The sequence below is a fragment of the Anser brachyrhynchus genome, assembly GCF_964034855.1.
Source record: "Anser brachyrhynchus genome assembly, chromosome: 1".
Classification (NCBI taxonomy): domain Eukaryota; kingdom Metazoa; phylum Chordata; class Aves; order Anseriformes; family Anatidae; genus Anser; species Anser brachyrhynchus.
In genome coordinates, this window is record NC_137694.1 from 151,434,992 (window position 1) to 151,461,544 (window position 26,553).

At 38.8% G+C, this 26,553-nt stretch overlaps 1 protein-coding gene across 1 annotated transcript in view; it reads left to right on the plus strand.

Moving 5' to 3' along the window:
- NALF1 (NALCN channel auxiliary factor 1) overlaps window positions 1–26,324 on the plus strand; it is a 518,224-nt gene extending 491,900 nt beyond the window's left edge. Inside the window, exon 7 of the mRNA XM_080577529.1 lies at window positions 15,366–26,324. Coding sequence (XP_080433655.1) covers window positions 15,366–15,661 — 296 coding nt within the window. The 3' untranslated portion in view covers window positions 15,662–26,324. The remainder of the gene's footprint in view (window positions 1–15,365) is intronic.
- Window positions 26,325–26,553: the final 229 nt, after the last annotated feature.

Below are 26,553 nucleotides of genomic sequence, written 5' to 3' on the forward strand. Positions count from 1 at the left end.
AGAAAGGGAAAGGGAAGGGGAAAGGGAAAGGGGAAGGGGAAGGGGAAGGGGAAGGGAAGGGAAGGGAAGAGAAGGAAAGGAAAGGAAAGGAAAGGAAAGGAAAGGAAAGGAAGGAAAGGGAAAGGAAAGGAAAGGAAAGGAAAGGAAAGGAAAGGAAAGGAAAGGAAGGAAAGGAAGGAAAGGAAAGGAAAGGAAAGGAAAGGAAGGAAAGGAAAGGAAAGGAAAGGAAAGGAAGGAAAGGAAAGGAAAGGAAAGGAAAGGAAAGGAAAGGAAAGGAAAGGAAAGGAAAGGAAAGGAAAGGAAAGGAAAGGAAGGAAAGGAGGAATGGAAAGAAAGGAAAGGAAAGGAAAGGAAAGGAAAGGAAAAGGAAAGGAAAGGAAAGAAAGGAAAGGAAGGAAAGGATGAAGGAAAAGGACAGTTGTAGTTTACAATATGGATTACTAATGACTTGGAAATTTCTAAAGCACTGCTAAAATGAGTAAGAAGTATTCTAGTATGAGAAAATCTTACTGATTTATCTCCATGAAAATGATGCTGGGAACAGGCTATGAAATGCTACATTATTTGTGTGTCACTGAATTTGTATTTCATAGATATACATGTGAGGATATAGGACAGCTGAAGTGCAAAAGAAGAAGAGTACGTCAGGAGGAAGAGTAATCAAAACAAAAGGAAACACAATGTGGTTCTGATTATAGAAACATGGGGTTAGAAAACCATTTCCATGAGAAAACCATTTATGTCCCTGCCTTGTCCCCCATCCCCACCCCCTACTTTTCTTCTAGTAAATAGGAGTAAAGAAATCAGTCTTTCCATTAGGCAATGTTATCTCATACAGTTTTTCATATACATTACAATTAAATATATTTGTTCTCATTTTAGATCTTTGGAGTTTATATCTATAAGATTAAAATTTTTAGTGGTTTCATGTAATGTTTCTTTGTGCAGCCCTGATGTCTAGAATTGCTAATGCCAAAAGAGAATCTTATTTAAGGGAAATGGTAGACGTGTTTAGGCAAATATATGAACACACAACAGATAATGAATGAATCCTATGCAAAGTTTCAGGTCAAGTTTTCAATTGTGACTCCCATGAAAACCAGTATGTATCACTGCTATGAAAGAAAACAGTCCGACTGTTTTCTTTTCTATGTTTTCCTTCATAGATGTAGTCTTTTTTTTTTTTTTTTTCCTAAGTGCAAATGGAAGATGTGGAAGATTTCTTTCACACATGCTCTTAGTGTGTGAAAAAAGAGTTGAAAAATGTATGACTCTACGTAGAGAGTACTGGGAATAGACTTGTAATACAACTGCTTTTCCCATACCTTTCAGGACAGTGCAGTCCAGCAGATGGCCTGGGGACTGGTCTAGCCCAAGAACTGTTTCTGTCTGGTTTGCTGCCGTCTCCCATTGGAGACAGAAAAAGCACACAGAGGCCATAAATGTTTTCTTCACAGCAAAAATCATCCTTTCAGGCCTGCAGTTTCCCCAACACAGGAAAACTGAGATCTCAGTCTCCACCAAATGACTAATAGAGATGTCCAGAGAGAGAGCAGATTACCTCCTCCATGTATGAGGCCCTTCCCTAAGCATCCACAATGTGCTGTCAACACCAGCACTGCAGCTGCATCCATGTTAGCAATGTAATTCAGGAGTGCACTTTTGAAGCAAATCTGCTGTTCATACTCCTTTCTGTTTTGCTTGCAATGAGGAGGCGTCTTCGAGGATGTAAACTGGGTTCCTTTGTATTAAACTAAGCTAGGAGACACGCTACAGCACCATAACTTTCACACTTCATGCTACTAATGGGCATTTGAACTTCAGGATCCACTAGAGTTACAGTGAGGTAAAAAGCTTTCAAATGCATTCAGGGTTGACAAGAGATACTCAACACCAGCTTATTCATTATATTCATCTTCTCTTGCCCAAAACTACATGGTAATACAGACATACCCTAGCTGCAGGGAAAACAGTCCCAAAACTGCCATCTATGTGATAAGTCTGGAGCACTTTATCATGACGAAATAGATCTATGTTGCTAAGGGCTTTCTTTGTCTTGACCAAGACTTACGGTCTCTCTGTGCTTTGTGGCATGGTTTGATGGTCTACTGGACCATCACCCATTAGAAAATACCAGGCAGAAAATCCCAGCCACATCCTCACACTTCTTACTGTATAATGAAAGTCATGAGATTTCATGGAGCACTTAAGTTCCTTTATGGACAGGATGGGAATATGGTAAGCAGCAATATGGCAGAGATTTGTTGCATTAGCTTCTTCCAACACCAGCATGCCACCCTCTAGTATTTCCTAAGAACAGTGACATCAGAAAAGGTCTATTGTCACCAGGAGAAAAATAAATTTTGTCTTGTTTTCTGTCCTGAACAGAACTCTGATACTTTCTAATGTAGAAGAAGAAAGAAAGGGGACAGCAGAGGGAGGGGACATATAAATGATGTGCTTTCAATCACTCTCATTTTTCACAGAATCACAGAACGGCTGAGGTTGGAAGGGGCCTCTGAAGATCATCTAGTCCAACTCCCCTGCCAAGCAGAATCATCTAGAGCACATTGTGCAGAGTAGCATCCAGGCAGGTTTTGAATATCTCCAGAGAAGGAGATTCCACAACCTTTCTGGGCAAACCAGAGTTCCAGTGCTCTGTCACTCTTACAGTAAAGACGTGCTCTCTCATATACAGACAGAACTTTCTGTGCTTCAGTTTGTGCACGTTGCTTCTTGTCCTGTCACTGGTCACAACTGAAAAGAGTCTGGTTCCATCCTCTTGACACCCTCCCTTCACATATGCATTGATGAGATCTCCCCTCAGTCTTCTGTTTTACAAGCTAAATAGGCCCAGCTCCCAGACTGTCCTCATACAACAGGTGCTCCAGTCCACTAATCATTTTAGCAGCCCTCCTCTGGACTCGCTCCAGTAGTCCCATGTCCCTCTTCTACTGGGGAGCTCAGAATTGGACACAATACTCCTGGTGTGGCCTCACCAGGACTGAGTAGAGGGGGAGGATCACCTCCCTTGACCTTGTCCAGCAGGTCAGCCCCCAGCCTCTACTGGTGCTTGGGGTTATTCCTCCCGAGGTGCAGGACCCTGCACTTACTCTTGTTGAACTTCACGAGGTTCCTCTTGGCCCATCTCTCCAGCCTGTCAAGGTCCCTCTGAATGGCATCACAGTCCTCTGGGGTATCAGCCACTCCTGCCAGCTTTCTGTCATCAGCAAACTTGCTGAGAGTGCCCTCTGTTCCATCATCCAGGTCATTGATGAGTAAGTTGAATAACACTGAATCCAGTACTGACCCCTGGGGGACACCCCTAGCTACAGGCCTCCAACTAGACTCAGTGCCACTGAGCACAACACTCTGAGGCCTGCTATCCTGCCAATTATCAATCCACCTCACTATCCACTCATCTAGGCCACACTTCCTGAGCTTGCCTATGAGGATGTTACAGGAGATAGTGTCAAAAGCCTTGCTGAAGTCAAGGTAGACCACTTCGACCCGTCTCCCCTCATCCATCCAGCTAGTCATCCCATCATAGAAGGCTGTCAGATTGGTTAAGCGTGATTTCCCCTTGGTGAATCCATGCTGATTATTCCTGATCACCTTCTTATCTTCCACATGGAGATGACCTCCAGGATGAGCTACTCCATCACCTTTCCATTAAGTCCGTATTAATTTAGACTCCTAATTTTGTGTTCTGTATGGGTGACCCATTCGGTGACAAACTGGAGCTGATTGATACGGCGGTGCACTAAGGGTTAAGAGGAAGGTTACTCAGAGGCATAGAGTGGTAACCAGGCTAGAATAAGAGAAAGTGGGAACCAATAAGAAGGAGTTGTTAGGCTCGGATGGGCCTATAGAGGGCTACGCGTGATCAAAAGGAATGCACCAATCAGAAGTCTGTAACTATGTTTGCCAGCCACGTGCAGGGTGTGTAGGGGCTCAGAAAAACTATATAAGATCTGGCATTGGGACAATAAAGGGTCTCCATTTCTCGACTATCTTGGAGTCCGTGTCATCATTCCCTTCAAATGGTGACCCCGACGTGATAAGGGGTAGAGCAACACTGCACAAGCGTCCGGAGAGAACCCAGCCGAACGAATCAAGCTCGCAGCTGGACTGCAGCTTCAACCATGGGAGATCGCCTGAAGGACAGGTGAGCGGTTGGGCATTCACAATGGGAGCCAATATCTCAGCAGAAGAAGAGGCGATAGTAAAATTATTAATGCAATTATTAATAAAAAGGGGTGTAAAATATGACCCATTTAAGATAAAGCTACTATCGAAGTTTTTGCAAAAACAAGGGGTCCCCTCGACAGTCTCAGCTGTGTTCGATGTAAAGACTTGGGAACAAACGGGGGAGAAAGTGTGGGAGGCAGCATCAAGTGGGGATACTAACGCTGCTGGGCTGCGGGCCCTCACCTTGCTCCTCCCCACTGCCGGACGGCAGCGCCACAGTGGCGGGCAGGGTCCGGCACCAGCAGCAGTCCCCGGAGCAAGGCAGGAGCTCACCGGAGAGGAAGAGCCCCAGCTCGCCGGGCTGCAGAGCTGACAAGTTAAGACCACCTTCATCAAGTCCTTCCAGTATTATTCGCCGGACTTCCTAGTTGGACACACTTGCTGCTCCCTACCTTGCTGGACAGTAGCCTCGTGATAATCACGGACATGCTGTTCCATGTATGAGAGACAAAGCCACTCAGACTGAAAGTGCCTGGGCTGAAGAATATTTAGAAAACAAGAGAAGCTCACAAAAACGTTCAGCATCATGGGGCAATCAAATGGTTTTGCAAGATGTCTTTTGTATGAAAATGTGTATTTTATAACAAAGACTTTTGTGGTGTGTAGCAGATAGTGTTTAAAATACACTTTTCTGGTGACAATTCTCTCCCCCCTTTCCCCACACACACTTTTTTTTTAGTAGGGAAGTTTCTTTTTACTTGGCTGTTTTACAGCCACTGGAACCAAAGGATTGCTGAAGTATTTCAGCAGTCTCAAATTAAGTGACCTTGCTGAACAGCTTCAGCCCTAAACAAAATAAGACAAGTTAACGTGTTTGAAAATTTTAAAACTGAAGAGTATCTAAAAAGCAGTGTTAGTATGTGGTGTACTTTTTTTGTTGATATCATAAATTTGTGCTTCCAGTAAGTCCCACGTAAATAACTGTCTTATAGCTATAAACTTTACTGAGCAAGTAAGTGTAAATCACACTGGCCTGTACAAGTCCTGCATTCAGGGTGAATTGAGCCCCTCTTTAAAACATTATGCAAAAGTTCAGCAAACGAAAAATGTACCTGGAGGTATTAAAATATTAGGTCTGTTAAACTAGTAAATGAGCAGAATTTGATTTGCTATCTTTCTTCCCATTAAAATAGATAGCTGTGTGCAGATAGGACTAAAGAGCTCTGTTTTCGAGTAACAGCTCTGATTTACACTGAAGAACTTGTTGAGGGGGAGAAGGTTTTAAAATAAGTGGGTTTGTGCATCAGATTTGTGTAATATGACCAGTTGATGGTTCTTTTCTAGGTTTTGTGGATATTAATTTCTTCTGAAACAGTTGCAGAGAAAGTTGAAATCTAAGACATACTGCTTTAGATAGGTTGTTTCAAACTGGTATGACTGGATTCACAGAAGATGGGATCATTCAGGTGAAGGAAGTCTGTGATTCTGTTGATTGCTGTGGCAGCACTACTTTAATGTGAATCCACACTAAAGACTCAGAATTAAGTAAATACAACAGCTCTTGTTCTAAGACCAGCTTTTACATGTATGCACACAAAAATTAGCCTTAATTTCACGTGCTGTCTTCTGCCATAGCAGAGCTGCAAGGTAAAGTATTTAAATCAATTTTAAAATAACTTTGAGAGTGTGTAGAACTTTTTTTAAAAAACCTCTTATGTATAGAGTTGAAATATTTGGCTTTATGGGGGGTTAATCTGTGCATTGTTCAAGCACAGTCTTAATGAAAGAGTTCAAGTTCTTTTAGCACACTTTAAAACCTAACTATGCATAGACCTAGTCAGTTCCTTGATTAACTACTTTGTAGCTTAAAAAAAAAAAAAAAACAACCTTAATGTGGTTCAGCTGTCCTTTCCTTGCTTGATGCCGTAGTCCTGTAGCAACAAATTTAAGTACTTGAGAAAGTAAAAGATAATGATTATTTTGTTTATCGCGTTTGTTGCAATTGTAATAGTTACACCATGCCTGTTGCAATGTTTGCAAAAAATGATTAATTTTTCGTTGCACACAATTTGGCTTGTAGAAACAAAAAAAGGGGGAATTATGGGTAACCCGTTCGGTGACAAACTGGAGCTGATTGATACGGCGGTGCACTAAGGGTTAAGAGGAAGGTTACTTAGAGGCATAGAGTGGTAACCAGGCTAGAATAAGAGAAAGTGGGAACCAATAAGAAGGAGTTGTTAAGCTCAGACGGGCCTATAGAGGGCTACGCGTGATCAGAAGGAATGCACCAATCAGAAGTCTGTAACTATGTTTGCCAGCCACGTGCAGGGTGTGTAGGGGCTCAGAAAAACTATATAAGATCTGGCATTGGGACAATAAAGGGTCTCCATTTCTCGACTATCTTGGAGTCCGTGTCGTCATTCCCTTCAGTTCTGAATAACATCTTAGTTGCTTAGAAGGCATGGTGTGAATGTTCTCCCATATGTAGAATCAGAGAGTCATAGAATATACCAAGTTGGAAGGGACCCATAAGTATCAAGTCCAACTCCAACCTGGTCTGCTGGGGACTGATGGGGTCCACCTATCAGAGAAGCAGAATAGCGTCTTCAGTCATAGAATTGCCAAGCTAGTGAGGAGGGCTTTAAACTAGTGTTGCCAGGGGAGGGGAACTTCAGTCAGTCCCGCTCCTCCCACTTTGACACCAGTGTCAGTGATAGGTACTCAGAGCCTGGAGAAGGATCAGCAGGAAAGCACCTGAAGAGCAGCACAAAGGAAGTCCAGCCACACCAGCCAGTAACTCAGTTTCATCAGGGGCCCAACTTAAGTGTCTCTATGCTGACTCATGTAGCATGGGAAATAAACAAGAGGAGTTAGAGATGTATGCACACCTGCAGGGCTATGACCTCATTGGCATTACGGAGATGTGGTGGGATGGCTCCCGTGACTGGAGTGTTGGAATAGAAGGATGTAGGCACGGTGGGATAAAGCCCTGGAGGGAAAGGGGCCCAAGAAAGCTGGTTAATATTCAAGGACCATCTCCTCCAAGCTCAGGAGTGATAAATCCCAACAAAGAGGAAGTCAGACAAAAAATCCAGGAGACCTGCATGGATGAAAAAGGAGCTCCTGGCCAAACTCAGACAGAGAAAGGAGACCTACAGACAGTGGAAGCAAGGATAGAGAGCCTGAGAAGAATACAGAGAAATTTGCTGAGCAGCCAGGGATCAGGTTGGAAAGCTGAAGCCTAATCGAATTAAATTTGTCCAGGGACATCAAGGCAACAAGAAAGGCCTCAATAGGTACATCAGTGATGAAAGGAAGACTGGGGCAATTGTGGTCCCTTTCCAGAAGGAAATGGGAGACCTAGTTACCTGGGATATGGAGAAGGTTCAGTTACTCTACAACTATTTTGTCTCAGTCTTCACCAGCAAGAGCTTCAGACATGTAAACCAAGCACCAGAAGGCAAAAGCAGAGACTGGGGGAATGAAGAACAGCCCACTGTAGGAGAAGGTCAGCTATGAAAACATCTAAGGAACCTGGAGATGCAAAAGTCCATGGGACCTAATTAGATGCATCCATGGGTCCTGAGGGAACTCTTGGGTGAGGTTGCTAAGCCACTGTCCATCATATTTGAGCAGTTGTGGCAGTTCAGGTAGAGGGGAAACATCAAGCTCATTTTTAAAAAGGGAAAAAATGAAGGCTTAGGGAACTACAGGCCAGTGGATCTCACCTCTGTGCCCAGCAAGATCATGGAGTAGGTCCTCCTGGAAACTGTACTAAGGCACATGGAAAATAGAGAAGTGATTGCTGACAGCCAGCAAGGCTTTATTAAGAATGAATTGTGCCTGACAAATCTGATGGCCTTCTACAATGTGGTTACAGCATTGCTGGGTAGGGGAAGAGCAACTGACATCATCAGCCTGGACTTGTGCAAAGCTTTTGACACTGCCCTGCATATCCTTGTCTCTAAATTGGAAAGATGTGAAGTATGGACACCTCAGTGGGTCAGGAACTGGCTGGATGGTTGCACTCAAAGAGTTGCAGCCAATGGCTCAATGTCCAAATGGAGATCAGTAACAAGTGGAATTCCTCATGGGTTGGTACTGGGACAGGTGCTGTTTAACATCTTTGTCGGTGACATGGACAGTGGGATGGAGTGCACCCTCAACAAATTTACCAATAACACCAAGCTGAGTGGTTTGTTTGACATGGTGGAGGGAAGGGGCGCCATCCAGAGGGACACAGACAAGCTTGAGAAGTGGGCCTATGTGAACCTCATGAAGTTCAATAAGGCCAAATGCAAGGTCCTGCACCTGGGCTGGGGCAATCCCAAGCACAAATACAGGCTGGGCGAAGGATGAATTGAGAGCAGCTCTGAGAAGGACCTGGGGGTGTTGGTTGATGAGAAGCTCAACATGAGCCAACAATGTGCACCTGCAGCCCAGAAAGACAACTGTATCGTGGGCTGAATCAAAGCAAGCATGGTCAGCAGGTTAAGGGAGGTGATTCTCCCGCTCTGTTCTGTTCTCGTGAGACACCACCTGGAGTGATGCATTCATCTCTGAGCCTCCAGGACAAGAAGGACATGGACTTAGTAGAGTGAGTGGAGCAGAGGGCCAAGAGGATGATCAGAGTGCTGGAACACCTCTTCTATGAAGAGAGGCTGATGGAGTTGCGGTTGTTCAGCCTGGAGAAAAGAAGGTTCTGGGGAGACCTTATAGCAGTCTTCCAGTACCTAAAGGGGTTCTATAGGAAAGCTGGAGAGGGACATTTTAACAGGGAGTGTAGTGACAGGACAAGGAGTAATGGATTTAAACTAAAAGAGGACAGGTTTAGATTCTTTTTGACTAAAGTATAATTTATTTATCTTTAAGCTATGCTTTACATTTAAATTTATTGCTTTTTATAATATGAAGGGTTTTTAAATATATATCTGAACAGAAGCATCATAATGTGTCACAGACACAGAAATTTGGAAATTGAGAGGACCATCTGGATAGGATCAAAGCGATCTAGCTTCCAGATCAGATCTAAGCAAGCAATGAAATCTAGTCAAAAATGTCTAATGAGTTCTCTTTCCTTTTGTAGTTGGAAAATGCTAATATTGAAATCTCAGAAATAATTCCTCAGAACGAGAAATGTCATGCAGTATGTTGGAATTCTCTGATGCAATGATGTCACTGCTGGCTGGATTATTCTTGGCAGACACTATTTACTTTGTGCAAATCGGAGCATTCAAAACTTCTGGTGTACTGCATCCACCTCTCTGATTTATTCTTCTAGCTCATGTTCTTTTCTTCAGGCACAAGCTTGGTATATCATTCAAAATGAAACAGAAATCTACATTTAAAAGGACCATAGTTTATAGTAATATAGAAAGAAAAAGAGGAAAAGAACATATAACAAAAATCTGTTTTGTTTCTGAGTCTTTCCAAAATACTTGTGACAAGAAATATATCAGTCAGAGCAATTTCTTTTAATGATGTCTGGAAGATGCAGAATACTATGATGCCATGGCTCTTTCTGTATGAAATAAACCAAGAAGTGGTCCAAGAAAGACCACCTGCCACAGATACATTTCCAGCTCCAAGCATGATAAATCCTCAGTGTTGGGGTGAGATGTGCAAATGAAACAACTTCTTTTGCATGCTGGTTCCTCTGCTAAAGAAATGCAAGTACTCATGCAGAAACCATGGCATTCTCTGAGTTAGCTGGTGATCTAGCATAACGAACCATGTTTATATAGATACAGTCTTTATGACTTCAATTCCAGCATAAGAACATGCTTGAATTTTCCTTCTTTTCCACCAAAGCTGTTTCTGCACAAAATGAATGATGCTTATGCTGTCATTCCTTTTTCTTTCAGTATGATTCATCTGAGCAGGATACATAGGATTTATCTATAGTTATGTCTCCATTAACATAATCTCAGTCAAATGAGTAGCCTTAAGTCTTGCATCAAAATTAGTAACACACACTTCCTACAGATATAACTGCATGCTGATCATTAAAATTATATGTACGTGAATAAAAGTATCCTGTTACAAAGCAAAGAGATTGTTTTTATATGACCTTCATGAGTGATAGTATGTCTGTATGGAAAATGCTTTGATATCAAAATAAGTAAAAATCCAAAATCCTCCGTATGGACTAAGGTTTCCGCTGGTGGAATATAGAAAAGTGCAGGGAAAAGTTGGGGAATGGAGATCCAGAGCTGAGAATGTTAAGTGAAATGTGAAAATTAAAGCAAGCTTTGAGCCAGTAATGAAAGGTTAACCTCAGAAATATAATTACCAAACACTCAAGTAGTACAGAGTAATGATGCCTGCAAATTGAACTATAAAGGCAGAAGAGGAGAAGGTGAGTCTTGGTGGTTTGTTGGATAAAGGTATCTTTTTAATTTCTTTTCCTGAATTCTGTATCCACATAAAAGAACAAAATGATCTTTTTCTCTGTAACCTTCCAAGGTTAAAGTTGCCAGCTTTCCAGGGTTTCTGGTAAGACTGATGTTTGTAACCTTCTTACTAAGCAGAGTGAGTAGTTAGTTCCAAGAGGCCAAGATAGATACAATGGCTACAATAGACTATGTGGTGAAGCACAATAGTGAAGCTTTCTTATTTCAGTGCCAAAGCTCTGACTGAATTTATCTAAATGTTCAGCAACTGTCATGAACAGTGGTTCTACATTTAATTGATTATTAAATATGTAACTGTAAATTCAAAGCCTAAATACAATTGCTGAATTGAAATAAAGAGGAAATTTAATTTTACATTAAGGAACAAGTTGAATGCAGTTTTGACTGTGGAGTTGCCTTCAATTTATTTATAATTCAGTAAGTGCAGAAGAACTATTTAAATAGTTTTTGATTGTCAACTTTTATATATAAGCTTTGATATCAAAGGAAGTCTGAGTTTTCCTATAACAAGAAAGGCAGGAAATACAGTTGGAACAGTAAGCAAGCCTCAGTGGAATCAAAGCATTAAGCATTCTCTGTCTCTTCAATTACTGCTAATAGTTTGAGCTACTGCAGTAACAGAACAGATCACATCATGACTTACTTTGCAAGGTACTTCCAGTACATTACCACATTAACAAACTTGTGCACACAAAAAACAAAGGATGGGTCTCAGAAAATATGACACTAGCAATAAGATTGCTTTATGATATTTGCAATAAATGATGACAAATTCCAAAATATAAGAGAATTTCTTTAAAAACATTAAACACATTAATTGTTGTGTTAATAAATAATAAAATGAATCATTTTTGAGGGCTGGTACCCTGCTTTATGTGTCTGACTCCAAATTTGTAAAAAAAAAAAAGCATTATTTCGTAGAATCTTAGAATCACGGAATCACAGAATCATAGAATGGTTCAGGTTAGAAGAGACCTTAAAGATCAACTAGTTCCAATCCCCCTGCCATGGGCAGGGATGCCACTCACTCGATCAGGCTGACCAAGGCCCTATTCAACCTGGCCTTGAACACCTCCAGGAATGGGGCATCCACAACCTCTCTGGGCAACCTGTTCCAGTGCCTCACCATCTTCTGAGCGAATAATTTCCTCCTAATATTTAATCTAATTTTCTTTTAGTTTAAGACCATTCCCCTTGTCCTATCATTATCTACTTGAGTAAAGAGTCCCTCTCCATTCTTTTTAAAAGCTCCCTTTAAGTACTGAAAGGCTGCAATGAAGTCACCCCAGAGCTTTCTCTTCTCCAGGCTGAACATCCCCAGCTCTCCCAGCCTTTCTTCATAGGTGCTCCAGCCCTCTGATCATCTTTGTGGCTCCCCTCTGGACTTACTCCAACAGGTCCACATCCTTCTTGTCCTGGGGGCCCCAAACCTGAATGCAGTACTCCAGGTGGGACCTCACAAGGGCAGAGCAAAGGGGAACAATCACCTTTCTTGACCTGCTGGTTACTCCTCTGTTGATGCAGACCAGGATGCAGTTGGCCTTATGGGCTGTAAGCACACACTGCTGGCTCATGTCGAGCCTTTTATCCACTAGAACCCCCAAGTCAGTCTTGGCAGGGCTGCTCTCGATGCGTTCTTCTCCCAGTCTGTACTCCTGTCCAGGATTGTCCTGGACCAAGTGCAGAAACTCGCATTTGGACTTGTTGAATCTCATTAGGTTCACATGATCCCACTTCTCCAGCCTGTCCAGGTCCCTTTGAATGGCATCTCTTCTTTCTTTGGTATCAACTGCACCACTCAGTTTGGTTTCACCTGCAAATTTGCTGAGGGTACACTCAATCCCATCATCTATGTCACTGATGAAGATACTGAAAAGCACTGGTCCCAAGACAGACCCCTGAGGGACTCCACTTTTCACCAGCCTCCATCTGGACACAGAACGTTTGACCACTACTCTCTTGGTGCAGCCATCAAGCCAATTCCTTATCCACTGGATGGTCCACCCTTCAAATCCATATCTTTCCAGTTTAGAGATTAGGATGTCATGTGGGACCATGTCAAAAGCCTTACAGAAGTCCAAGGAGATGACATCTGTCAATCTTCGTTTGTCAACTGAATGAGCCATTCCCTCAAAGAAGGCCACCAGATTGGTCAGGATTTGCCCTTGGTGAAACCGTGCTGGCTGCCTTGGATCACCTCCATGTCTTGCATGTACCTTAACATTGCCTCCAGGAGGATCCATTACATGATCTTCCCAGGTACAGAGGTGAGGCTCACTGCTCTGTAGTTCCCCAGGTCTTCCTTTCTACCCTTTTTTAAAGTGGGAGTGATGTTTCCTTTTTTTCCAGTCACCAGTGACTTCACCTGCCTGCCATGATTTTTCAAATATGGTGGAGAGTGGCTTGGCAACTACATCAGCCAATTCCCTCAGGACCCTGGGATGCATGTCATCAGGTCCCATAGACTTGTAGTTGTTAAGTTGTGTTAGAAAATCCCAAACTTGCTTTTTACTGTGGGAGGGACTCTGCTGCTCCAGCCCCACCTAGAGGTTTGGGGACATGAGAGATGTGAGAAACCTAACCGCCAGTAAAGACCAAGGCAAAGTAGTTGTTAAGTACCTCTGCCTTCTCCATGTCTGTTGTTACCAGTTCTCCATCTTCATTTTTCAGAGGTGGCAAGCTCTCCTTAGTCTTTCTTCTGTGGCCAATGTACCTACAGAACCCCTTCTTGTCATTCTTTGCATCCCTTGCCAAATTTAGCTCTGTCAGTGCCTTGGCTTTCCTGATCCCATCCCTGCACATCTGGACAGCATTTCTGTACTCCTCCCAGGACACATGACCCTGCTTCCACTGTCTGTACATTTCCTTCTTTTGCCTAAGTTTGACCAGCAGTTCCTTTTTAAGCCATGCTCGTTTCCTACCTTCCCTGCTTGATTTGTTACATATGGGAATAGAGAGCTCCTCTGCTCTAAGAAAAATATCCTTAAAGAGTTGCCAGTTCTGATCAGATCCTCTGTCCCTAAGGACAGTATGCCGTGGGATCTCATCCACTAATTCTTTGAACAGCTGGAAGTTCACTTTGCGAAATTTCAGGGTCTTGACTATGCTCTTAGCCAGGCCCATATACCTCAAGATCACAAACTCAACCAGGGTGTGGTCACTGCAATCCAGGCTTCTTCCAGTCTTAATCTCTTTAATGAGCTCTTCTGCACTGGTGAACACCAGGTCACCTACAGAGTAAACCCAGACTTCATATGACATCAAATGAACTGTTCTCATTTCTACATCTTCATAAACTTAATTGAAGCCAAAATAAAAGAAACTTTATATGGATTCATATATGACATTTTGGGGGATTATTCAGTTATGGAATAAAAAGTGCCAGTCTAGGTTTAACCTGCATTTTAACATGCTCAGCATACCTAATGCATTTTTTTTGTTGAATTTAAGATCCATATTATGGAAGTAGGAATGAAAGAGTTCAGTTTTATATTATTTTAAGGTGTGCTGGTTTTCTTTATAGGGTATTCACATAATTCAAGCACTATGGATCTAAGAAAGTTATGCCTAAGCTTGTAGGCTTTGCTTTTTGAAAATAATGTGATTGTTGTGATGCTTTAGACAAAATGTAATCCTTGTTACAAAAAGTAGTTTATAAATTATAGCAGTTAAGTAATTGCTTTCAAAATCTTCATCCCAAAATTTCAGCACAGGTTATATTTTAGTAAAACCTCACAACACCCAAGAGTAAGTAGCTACTACAAAATCTATTCCAACATCAGTTTAAATGGAGAAAAGTTTTTTTGTCCATTATATTAGACATTCTTGTATTTGGCCATATGTTAAATGGGTTAAGTTAGCTTCTTTTAGTTTATCAGTAAAGAAGATATACGAGAAGTAAACACAACATTGGTTTTGTTATTGTCCTATACAGTAACATGTACAACATTGACAATTTCCAAAAAGACAGTTGTGTCATTTGGAAAAGACAGAATTCCTCTAACATTATAAAAATATGTAATGAGATCAGGCTAAGTAATTCAGTAAAGCTCCAAAGCCAGAAATTACCTACTTCTACAGTAAGAAATATCAGGAGATCCAATTACTGCACTGTAAGAAAAGCTTTTTTTTTCACCTCTGGGATACACTGAAGAGATCCTCCCAGCTAGAACTCAGCTGAGGAAGGGTAAGCAAGCTCTTCCTGTGAAACTGTTGGATCTCTAGTGGTTTGACAGTCAATACTGTCAGTGTTGTCAGTATACCAATATTTCTTATTTTATGTCTACCTTTTCATAGATTGATTCCATATTATTGGTATGTGCTCACAGATGGAGCAATAATTTCAAGATCTTTTCTGTTTTTGTGAAAATGTCTGGTTTGATTAGTTGTTACTTCATTCACTCAAAAAGGAAGAATGCAAATGTCATATTTTGTTGAGGAACTCAATGACTGTTTTTTAGCTTCATTTCTTCCTACAACTATGCTCCCTGTTGAATGATCATGTGATGCTGCTTCCTGTGATCATGTGATCATGTGATGCTGCTTCCTAAACTATGCATATCCCTAATTATGCAAAATGGTAAGCTTTTTGAGAGAGAAGCTGAAGAGAGTAGATTTTGAGAGCCTGAAGCTAACTGAAAGATCTGGATTCAATAGCTTAGGCTAAGGTATCTAAGCTATCAAATGTTCCTTTGACCTGCCAACTTCTGCCATCTTTTTTTTGTGTCTGATGCTTATTTTTTTCTTGTGTTTACCCTACAGGGCTCTATGAAAACTATCCAACCAATGCAGAACCAGAATGCTGTGATGTCAGATGGGGACTATTATCAGATCATCAATCCAAAGGGACTATAAAAACAAGTGGCTCAACAATATGTCACAGGACATCGCTCACAGTTTCATCAGCATCAAGACTGTGTAACAGCAGACTTAAACTGTGTGTTCTTGTATTAATTCTCTTACATACAGTACTTACAGTCTCAGCAGCACAGAACTCAACGGGACTGGGCTTTGGAGGCATAGCAACTTTGGAAGATAATTCAACCAATGAGGAATAAAAACAACAAAAAAATGGATTCATCTTATATCATAGAAATACAAGAGGCCCTATTGACTACAGTCAGAAATAGCAATGACTGAGTGCTTTACCTTCAGATCTCTTCTTGAATGACCATTTGGGTAAAAAGAAAAGAATGGGCCACTACCCAAACAACAAGGACACAAGAACACAGCTTTTTATTGACTAAAAGGCTGTATGGTGACTTAAATTTCTCACACCATTTTATACACTGTGTTTTAATGTTTGGAGTTTCTTTTTTGTTTGTTTTTTGCACTTGTTAATACAGGATTTTATTTTTGGGACGGTTTCTCAAAGCTAAATTAAGTCTTTTCTCTGTCGATATATTTCTAGTCATTGTGTGTGTTCATCTGATAGTTCTGTCTTTTATGTCCTGTCAGTTTCTATTAGAGGAATGACTGCTATGATTCCATGACATAGCAACAAAATGATAATAATAATAATAAAATTAAATTAAAAAAAGAGAAAAAAAGAAAAAAAAAAACAAAAAGAACAACGAAATAAAATAAAAATTTTAAAAAATGAAAAAAAAGACAAAAAGACAAAAAAAATCAAACAAACAAATTTAACTGTCCTCTTACCCATGGGAACCATTCATCTCCTTTCCCTTCCCCATCTCCTCTTACAGAACATACACTTGCTTCTGTTTGTGTAATCACAATGAATGGGTACACAATTCCAGTGTGCCTCTGCCACTGTTGCACAAACCAGTTGACTGAGCAAACCCAAAAGGAGCATGAAGGGGGTTCCTTTTAGCTGAACAAATAAGTGCTCTCCTTACAAGGTGAGATCGGACAGTTAAAAATGTAAAAAAATATATAACAAACTGTTGCTCCAATACCCATTTTGAAGAAGTCCAGTCCTTTCTCACTGGTCAGTTGAACAGGAGCAGCCTCTTTTAGACATGCTATGTAAAACCAGTTAAGCTCAGCAAGTTGAGTAGTTGGGAAGCCTTCATATTGGAGGTGAAGGATTGGCATTCATTGTGAATTACGTTTTGAGTTTTCCTGCTGTCACATAACCAGCAGTTTTCCATAAGGAATGGGAGCAAAGAGCTTCCAAAATCCAAATATTTTTGTCTCAACAAAATTACACTAGAAGCATTTTGGCATCTACAACACATAGTATTTTTGGTTTTAATTCCATTGTTTTTCTAAAATCTACATGTTGTTGAAAGTTACTCTAGTTATCAAGGGTGCACAAGAATGTGTTAGCACAGATAAATAAACTATTTTGTTTATATATGTAGGACAACCATTTTCATAAATGTGCAATAAAACCATAAAGATATACTAGGATATGAATAGTCAAGAGAAAAGATTGTAATCTTCTGCTTTTTCATTGTTTGGAGTGGCTTTTAATTTGTTTATTTTTATTTTTGTGGGAACATTTCACCTGCTGAGTGTATGAGAGTTTGCTTTTTAAAAAGGCTTTTTAGAGTTTACAGTAGAATCAATGGAAGGAAAAGTTAATAAGGGCTGTTTTTAAAAACTTTACATTCCTTCCTATTCTCTAACTACACTTAGGAAGTGCACTTTAGAGATGTTTGCTGTGTAGCTGGGAGATGAAGGAAAATTATAGGAAATGTTCTCTTAGGAAATAAAATATAGTTATCTACTTTCTAGCTATGAAATACCCCTTGATAAATATTAATGTTGTAAGAACATTTAATCACTGGTGCATAATATGTGTTTTTGTATACACTTTATGGTCTGTTAAATTCTGGAGAAAAAAAAAAAAAAAAGGGAGAAGATAACCATGCTGCTTAAGCGGTTCAAGATGCACACGTTAAACTGCAAAAGCTCAAATATTTTCAAAAGTATTTGTTCTGATAGTGTTTTATTATAACCCGGACTGAGGAACCTAAAAAGATCTGTGCAAATACAACAACAAAAAGCACCAGCTAATGCAAAATTCTTCAGCACTGGTTTGTTTCTATAATTTCTCCTCTTCCTTCCTTCCATATGGTATATTTTGTTCAATAAAAGATGGTGCTTTTCAGTTATTCTATTTTCTGTTAGAGACACATATATTAATTATATTGAATTGATGCAAAAAGTGGGAAAAATGCAGAAATGTAAACGAAAAAGCCTTAACTAATGGTAGAATATAGACTTTTGAAAGGATAGAGATATTATTGAAAAGTGATGGAGCAATAACTGGGCAGTGCTCTGGTACTGTAAACAGCTGAGTCACATTACTGAGAAAGCTCTTACTAGGTGAGCTCTTGTTCAACTGACCTCTTAATTCAAGTGTACATGGTCAGTAAACAGTTTGTTATAACCTTTATCTACCTCTGCTGTGCAAAGGCCATCCAACATCCATTTCTGTGATGTTCCTCATAGATTTTTGTTCACAAGATTAATCATTATCATCTGTTCTTATACTGTACCAATACACTAGCAAGTCGGATTCATCCCAAGTGAATTGGCACATGGAGAAGAGTTATTATTTCTGTTTTGCCTCATGGTGAATTAATGTAGAGAGCTATTTTTAGGGCATTTGCTTTCCTCTCTCCTGCTCTTCTTCATCCTTCATCCTAATTTTTCTATAAAAATGTTTTCAAGCGGTGTCAGTGAAAAATATGACTGCTTGGCTACACTCAGTCATGTGTCATAGAATATGAGAGACATGAGGAAAAACAGTGACAACATCATTACGTGAATAAAGTAGCCAAATTAATGTTGGGCAAAAAGAAGCAGGAAGCAATTGCAGACTTTCAATTATTACTTACAAGATGCAGTAAATTCCTCCCCTTCCCACCTGGAGTCAGTGCCTGCAGTTCAATGATCTGTAATTTTTCTCTGTCATCTTTTTTGGGGTTTGTTTCTTTAATTTTTGAAACAAAGAGTCATGTTGTAGAGATGACTGCTGGTGGGGTATATGTTGCCATTTTCACTCCAGCAGTGTGGTATACTGCTTCTCTTGGTGGCATCTGGGACATCAGGAGTAGACCAGGACTCTTCTATGAAGTTAAGCAACACGTAATCATGTATGATGCAAAATTTCATTCCATCCATTCCTCATTCGTAATAGTTTTCCTGGCACAAACTTAAGCATGCTTGATATTGTGCACATATTAATTTTTTGCCAGAATAAATTTGCATCTTGCCACTGCTATAACTGCCATCTTGTTCCATTTCTCCTTGTACTGTATGCCTAATACATACATGATAAAGAACTGGCTTAACAAGCAAGTAATACTAAAATATTTCTGCAAATTATTGATGAGAAAAAAAAAGAAAAAAATAGAATATTTATTTTACAATCATATGGAAGAGAGATATTTCCCATGTCTTCTATTGTCTTATCTTCTGCAATAGGGAGAATCCAGATTTTGTGCAATATATTAATACTGCTAAGCCAAATGTCATATAACATAACCAGAGCTATATGTTATTCCTTATTGCATTTGCATTTGGTAATGCATTATATTGATGTTTTTCTTTGATTAAAGAGACACTATTTTATTTTTTATTAATTATGGCAGGTTAAGGCTGTCCTGCACACCATAATTTAAAGACAAAAACAAACAAAAAGTTAGAATGAAGTATTATTTCTATAAATGATGAAACCAAGCCATCAGCTGCCAAAGAATATGTGGAACAATATATACAAACCAAACACAAGCTTTCAAGAAATTCCTTCTTGAGGGTTAAAAGTAATCTTATTCTAAATTATTAAAAGAGAAAGAATGAGAGATGGATATCAAATAGCAGAGCTGGCAGGTTTCATTTGGTACGTCATGTGACTCTTAGCTTATATAGTTATACTCTTTTATTAAAAAGTGAGGGACAAGGACATTGTCTTCTGCTCACTTTGTGTTTGTTATGATAACGTCCTGTTTGTGAATGTTGCCTTCCTGCACAGAAGATATCTGCTCATCGTAAGAGCTGAAGACAGCTTATGTACATGCAAACAAGCTTACAGTGAAACCTGTCTTAAGTGACTGCCCAAAGCACAACCAAATCTCATCTGCCAAGCAGAGGTAGCTTAAAGGAAAGTGAAACCAATATACCTTAGGGAATTTCAAGATACATATGAAGAGCCACCTAAGGAAGATAACTCTGAGGGGGCCTGGTCCTTACTGCAGCTTTCACTGTATGTCTCATTAGTACTATGGCCCTGCAATGAGCTCTGCGCGGGCAGGCTTAGAGCTGGGCTCAATTATGCTGGCTTCAGTGGGCCTTGCTACAGGTACAAGCATGCAACTACAAAAAGTTCACTGTAGCATATAGGTCTACATTTGGTGTCCCATAGTCTTTACTCAGGAATTGCTCATGGGCGTAGTGCACCAACAAAGGATCACTGGGTTCAACCTTGGTAAAATTAGTCTTGACTAGAGACTGGCAATGATACATTATGAATGGTTCTGGTTTATTATTGTTGTCTACTGTTTTATTAGTTTGGAGAAAGAGGGTTTCAAAATTTTGCTAGGAGTACAGTGGACAAGCTAGCAGAAATCTTATCAATGCTGAGATGAAATTAAATAGCCTTTCTGTGGTAACGAGAGGCTCTGTTGTCTGACAGTAGCTGTCAGGAAACAACATTATGTTAGAAAAGTTTGGAAAAATTATATGTTCATCTCTGACTATGATAGCTTTCACAAAAATTAGATTTTTGGATGGCAAATAGGACTAGAACACATATCATCTCAGCTGAAGGATTCAATTTGCCAACATATTCTGCAACAACTCTGAGCAATCACATTTGCTGAACACTTCTAATTTTTCCAGATTTTTTTTTTCAATTGTTAACAAGCTCTATCTGTCCCTGTAGGGATCACAAGAAAGAAGGAACTACTGTGGGTGATGAAATAAAAATAATTAAATAAATAAATAAAAGATTTGAGCCAACTTGAAAAATATATTTCTTCAAAATAGAGACGTAAAAAAGATACATATGTAGGTGTATATCGATATAGTAATAGTTCACTTTTAAGACACAGAGACACACAAATAAATCTTCACCACAATTATTACGAGTACAGCATACTGTAGAGTGAAAACACCAAAGGATGAGACCTGTAAAAGAAACGGGGCAAAATTACTGCATTCTACTATGGACTGTGAATTTCCAGGTAGAATTCCAGCAGCAGAAAAACATTTTGTAATAAGAAAATTAAAAAAAAAATGGAGGGGAGGGGGGAGGAAGGGGTATATTTGGTTATTCATTCCATCATCCTGCCTCCTATTATCTTATTCATTATTCTTCTGAACTTTTCATTCAAAACCTTGACTTTTGTGAAAAGTTCTCCAGCAGGGTGTCAGTAGCACAGGAGGCCTTGGCTATGGTTCAGATAGGAGAGTCTCCATTCAGAGTGATGATTTTGCTTCAATTTGAGCCACTAGACTCTTTCTCCTAATGCTACATTCATTTCTGGGACAAATGCACAGTGACTCAATTTCCACTTTAGAGGGACTGCACTTGCCCTACTCATATCTCCAGTCTGCCAGGAGCCCATGAAAAAGATCAGGGGATCTGCTAGTGTACTTTGAGAGACATGTGTGTCGAACTCCCCAGACAACTGAAATAAGATAAAAACAATATGCAGGCTTTGCAACCAGCCCTCCAGGTAAGGATGAAGATTTTACCAGCAGTATATGTCCTTTCACTATTCTCTCACCAAGAATTAGCTCATCAGAAGGGACAGCAATTTGACAACAAATCACTGTTGAACCTCTCTGCTGCAATTCAGATGGTTCTGCTCCCTGCTGCCCCTCCACGTGCTTTTGCTGGGATTTATTGTCTTGAAGTAGGATCAGCAGAAGGGAAGACATGATGTCCCAAGTGCAAAATGAGGAGCACTTGTGAAGACAAGATTGCCAACAGGCAATTTTTGGCAACAGGCAAGATTTGTCACACAGGCATACATACCTTTCTGTTGAGACTGTAACCGTAAAAGTGAAGAAACAAAAAGGGTACTTTCTTTTCAGGGGGATAAAGCAGGTGGCAGAGAGAAATGATGTCTTAAAACACTGCTGCAAGATTTATTTAAATATCTCTTTAGTCAGACAATACTGAGCATCACAGCACCAAACTCATGTATCTTATAACCAGTGAATCTAAATTTCTAAATTAAGCAAGCTGGAAGAAGTGTGATACACAATAAGAGTTGGTGATTTAAGAAGGGGAAATTACTGAGGAATGTCTCACCTAAGCTAGTGGTCTTAGAACAGTTTTATTTTAGTCCTGCCTTCTCACAACTGTGCTTTAATATCAAGGAAGCACCTATCTTCAACAGGGATTCACATTTCTGAAATGTTTGTGGGTTTCGTTTTGTTTTTCTTTATTTGGGCTTCTACAGCAACTCTTTAGCACAAAATACAGATGGAGGATGAAGTGATTACACCATGACAGCTGAAAAGCAGTGAATGAGTTTCACCTGGATGAACATCAGTGCTCTAATCATCTGGTTACCCTTTAATGAAAGGAAGAGAGAAAAAAAAATATAATTTTATCTGTTCATTTTCTGATGTTTCTCCAGTAGACTCAAATTCATGAATTATTAATTGGCCCAGCAAAAATATGCAAGGTCTGGTTACTGTACTCATGTGGGAGAGAGATACTCTTTTTCCTCTTCTGAGGAATTTTGACAGATTATAAATTAAGCAGGCAATAACCTAGTAACATTACATAATTTTTACATCATTGATTATAATTTGCAGAGGGAATACAGGATTTCAACCAAGTATACTCATTTCTAATCATTTTATTTGATGGTGACGAGCACTTAGCACCTTATTGGATAATATACTACAAGCTGCTCTGTAGTACTGGTACTTAACTATTGTCGGGTACTAATCAGCTTGCTAGGAAAACTACTGAAATGAAAGCAGAGCAACTATATCCATTGGAAGATATCAAGCCAGTGAACAACAGAAAAAAGTCACTAGATCTTGTGGGTTTTGGAGAAGGCAGTAAAAGCAAAGAAAAAAATGTCTTTCTTTCATTCCTTCCCTCCCTCCCTCCCTCCACCTTTTTGTTTCTCTGACGGAGCATCAGAGTCACCAGTCTGACCTCGGACATATTTTAGCCTTAGAAGAGAAGCTTTCTGAAAAATTAAATGCATTTGATAAGGTGCAAAGCTCTCCTACAATTATATTTTGCTACATGTGCGGATTTTTATTGTTTTCTTTAACAGAGAGATGTAGTTGTCCCACCAGTTTTCTATCCATCACTAGTCCACAGATCCACTGAGTTCATTGGGACTCTTGTTTTTCATTTAGATGGAACTAGGATTAATGCCATGGAAGAAAACCTGCCAATTTCAGTGCAAGTTTTTCCACTGACATCAAGGAGGTTTTGGAAAGCCCAAAGTCCCTTTGAACACTTATAAACTCACATCAATAAGATAAATAAGCATGTGAACAGCTGAAAGATTGAAATGTTCCAAAGGTTTGTCCAAGTGGTTAGTCAAATAATTAGCTGCAGCTCTATGCAAAAGTCATGTTGAGCCAAAGCTTTGAGCTTTGATTTGATAGACCTTTCTTTTTCTTAAATCTAACAAGCTTCATTCAGGGTTTGAATATGCAAAAACTTACACAGGATTATAAATATAAGTAGAAAAATATATATAGAAAGAAAAATTAACTCCTACAAATGAAAATTAAATTTAAAAAATATAATTACATTTTTTAATAATTAGCCCTTAACGGCAATTAATTTATGTAGTTCTACAGAAGCTGCTTGGTTTTATTTGATTTTTGTTTGTTTGTTTGTTTTTGTTTGTTTAAAAACTGATTTTTGGCCTTTTTAAGATTCATATTGAACTATGCAGCTACAAATTACATGCCTATGTAACCAGATTTGCAATTAAAATTATTCTACTCTTCTGTTATTCCCTAACTGTATGAACAGAAAGCTCATGTTAAAAGCAAGTTTAATCGACTGTGTTTAACCTTGTTTTCTTTTTCTTTCTTTCTTTTATTTTTTCTTTCTTCAAAGTTAAGGACTGGATTTTATTTCAAATGGGCTAAAATGGCATCAGTGTTTTTTAACTATATGGAATGTCCTATGATTCTTAGCATTGAAAAGAGGGCTAAGTGGTCCTGACAGAAAAAAAAAAAATATATATATATATATGTAAATTGTAATAATATATTAAATATTGTATTATTATAGCAACTTTAGTTAAACAAGTAATACTATCTTTAATTTTTTACAGAGAACTTTGATGAAATAATTTATTACGATGACTCAGAAAAAAAATGTTTTCAAAATGACAGGAGAAACTGTTAAAGATTGTGAAAAAAAATACTAAAAATAATGCTCTACTGAGAATAAATTTAAAGATGCAAACAGTGAGTCTGACTCTTTGGGTACTAAGGAATTCTGAATAAACTGAAACCCAAGGTGTTGGGGGGCAACAGTGATTTTAAATAATGAATAATAAACACTTAAACAACTTTCTTTTTTCCTCAAAAGAAAAACAAATGAACATGCACACACAAAATAGATTTTGTGTTATGATCTTAACTACAGCTACTTGTTTCATAAAATACTTCTGACAAAATATAAAGATTGAGGTAATATCCTCATATATCCTCATAATATCTGTACTGTGTAACATAGCAGCTGTTCATCTCAGATTGCTTAGGAAGGGAATAACACTAGAAAAAATGGAAATTGATGCCCACAAAAGAAAAGAATTTAGTTTTTAGATCATGTATATGTGAAATGTGAAAAATATATGTTTTTATTACCTATGAGATATTCAACAGTTTACAACCAAGATCTAAATTAAAAAGTGGTATTAGATATTTGTCTGTCTGCTCACACAAAGATTTGTTATTCTCAGACAGGATGGATGGATAACAGAACAACAGGTCAAAGAGGTAAGTACAGAGACATTTTCAAGTCAGATTTCAAATGTTTCAGGAATTATTTTGGATGACAGCAAATGATGGCAACATATTTGTGGACATCAGCACTGACACTCTTGATAAGATGAGCCAAAATACAGTAAAGCAGTCTTAAGTTGTTGTACTATATCAAACAACAGATGAAAACTGAAACTTATTTGTAGCAATCCAAGCTGTAAATATTATGCAGAAATAAGCCAGAAGCCTCACGGTTTTCCCATGGTCTGGTACCTGTAGATATGAGATCTCTATTCACGCCTTCACAGCCACTCGCGTTTTTGACCTAACCGCTTGCTCACACAGGTAGATGCATACAATGCATAAATGATATCTACAACATTTATTTATTTCAACATAGTTTTATTACAAACTGCTTTTTCATGTAAAAATGCTCTGAGGTCAGACTTTTCCTGCCATTAATAGCTTTGGATGTTGTGAATGAGAGTAGTTTCACCTGCTGACTAGATTAAAATCAGTGGACCAGCAGTGTCTTCCTACTTCTAAAGAGAGGTGAGGCCTTGACTTTATTTCCAACCTGTGCTCAAATTCTCCCTGGCTGCAACAAGAGCAAAGTTTCATTTTATGTGTGTTTCATCAGGTAAAAATGAATGCCAGTTAAGTATACCTCCTATTTTAAGACAACCTTTTGGAACATAAAAATAAATATTTTCTCTGACTGCTCATTATTCATGTGGGGATGAGAAGGAAGAAACAGAGAATGCGTAAGTAAAACCAAAACACTTTAAGCTCTTGATATACATATAAGGTTATTTCAAGAACTCTGCTTTGGTTGGTTGGTTGGTTGGTTGTTGTTTTGTTTGTTTGTTTGTTTTCTTTTGTTTCATTTTGCTTGGTTGTTTGGTTGTTTTTTGTTTTTAATATATTTTCCATCTTAGTTTAGGGCTCAATTTTTCCACTTTCCTTAATAAGCTTCATGAGACTACACTAGTTTATACTCTAGTCTAAAAGTAAATGCATTTACCAGGCCTATCAGGTAAAGACCTTTTCAACCACACTTCTGTCTGCTTAGTTTATCCAGTCCTCATCCATGCCCTCTTGCTTTCTGCTGCCGCCTGCTTAATATCTCCTGAGCATTTGTACTCTTAGAAATCTTTGTTTCCAGAATGAGAGTACATATCTTCATGTCAGTTGCATAGATGTTTTCATACTATCATTTTAATCTAAGAATAATTTAATAAAGATTATCAGGCAAGTTTTATCACAGTGACCATTAAATTTGAATAATATGCATAATTAGCCATTTAACTTAAGCTGCTCTTCAAATACTTCAGAGAGGCCTTGGCTTCCTTGGAAGGTTTTGTAAAATTTACCAGGAGCAAAGCTGTACTCCAAATAGAATTCTCTGGATTGGCTGTGGGATTTTTGTTTTCCGTTTTTGTTTTTATTTTTGAGTGGAAGCTTTCATACCCAGTAAATAAATCAGGTCCTCTAAGAAAAACTAAATTCAGAAGAAAATATTGATTTCAGAAATATTTAAAACTGGAGCTACAGCTGAATGAAGTACAGAGATGTATTCTGAGACACTAGAAGAATTACTAGGCATAGACACACAGTTCTGTAATTTAATTATGCAATTTATGTAACAATGAAAAGGCAAGTGAAAACTTGTGTGTGGCTTCTTAGCAAGTGATAGTCTGGTATGTAAGAACAAAATTTCCTGAACAAATTAAAAGCCAGTTAAAAATATATATTTAAATTATTTATAATTTTGATGGATTTATTTTTATTCATTTCCCCCACCATTTTATAAATATGTTCTGCCATGAATGCTTTGGAAAATAACTTCTCTTTGTAAAGTGACCAATCCTTTTGTCCTTGATAATAAACTGCTTTGATATTATATTCCTTATTAAAAAATAATTAAAAATTAAAAATTAAAAAAAATCTGCATATTACTTAAGAAAATGTAATTCATGTTACATCTCTACAGGAAATCAGTGAAGCTACCAGTATATTACCCTTATTTTATAAGACAGCAAGAAATTCA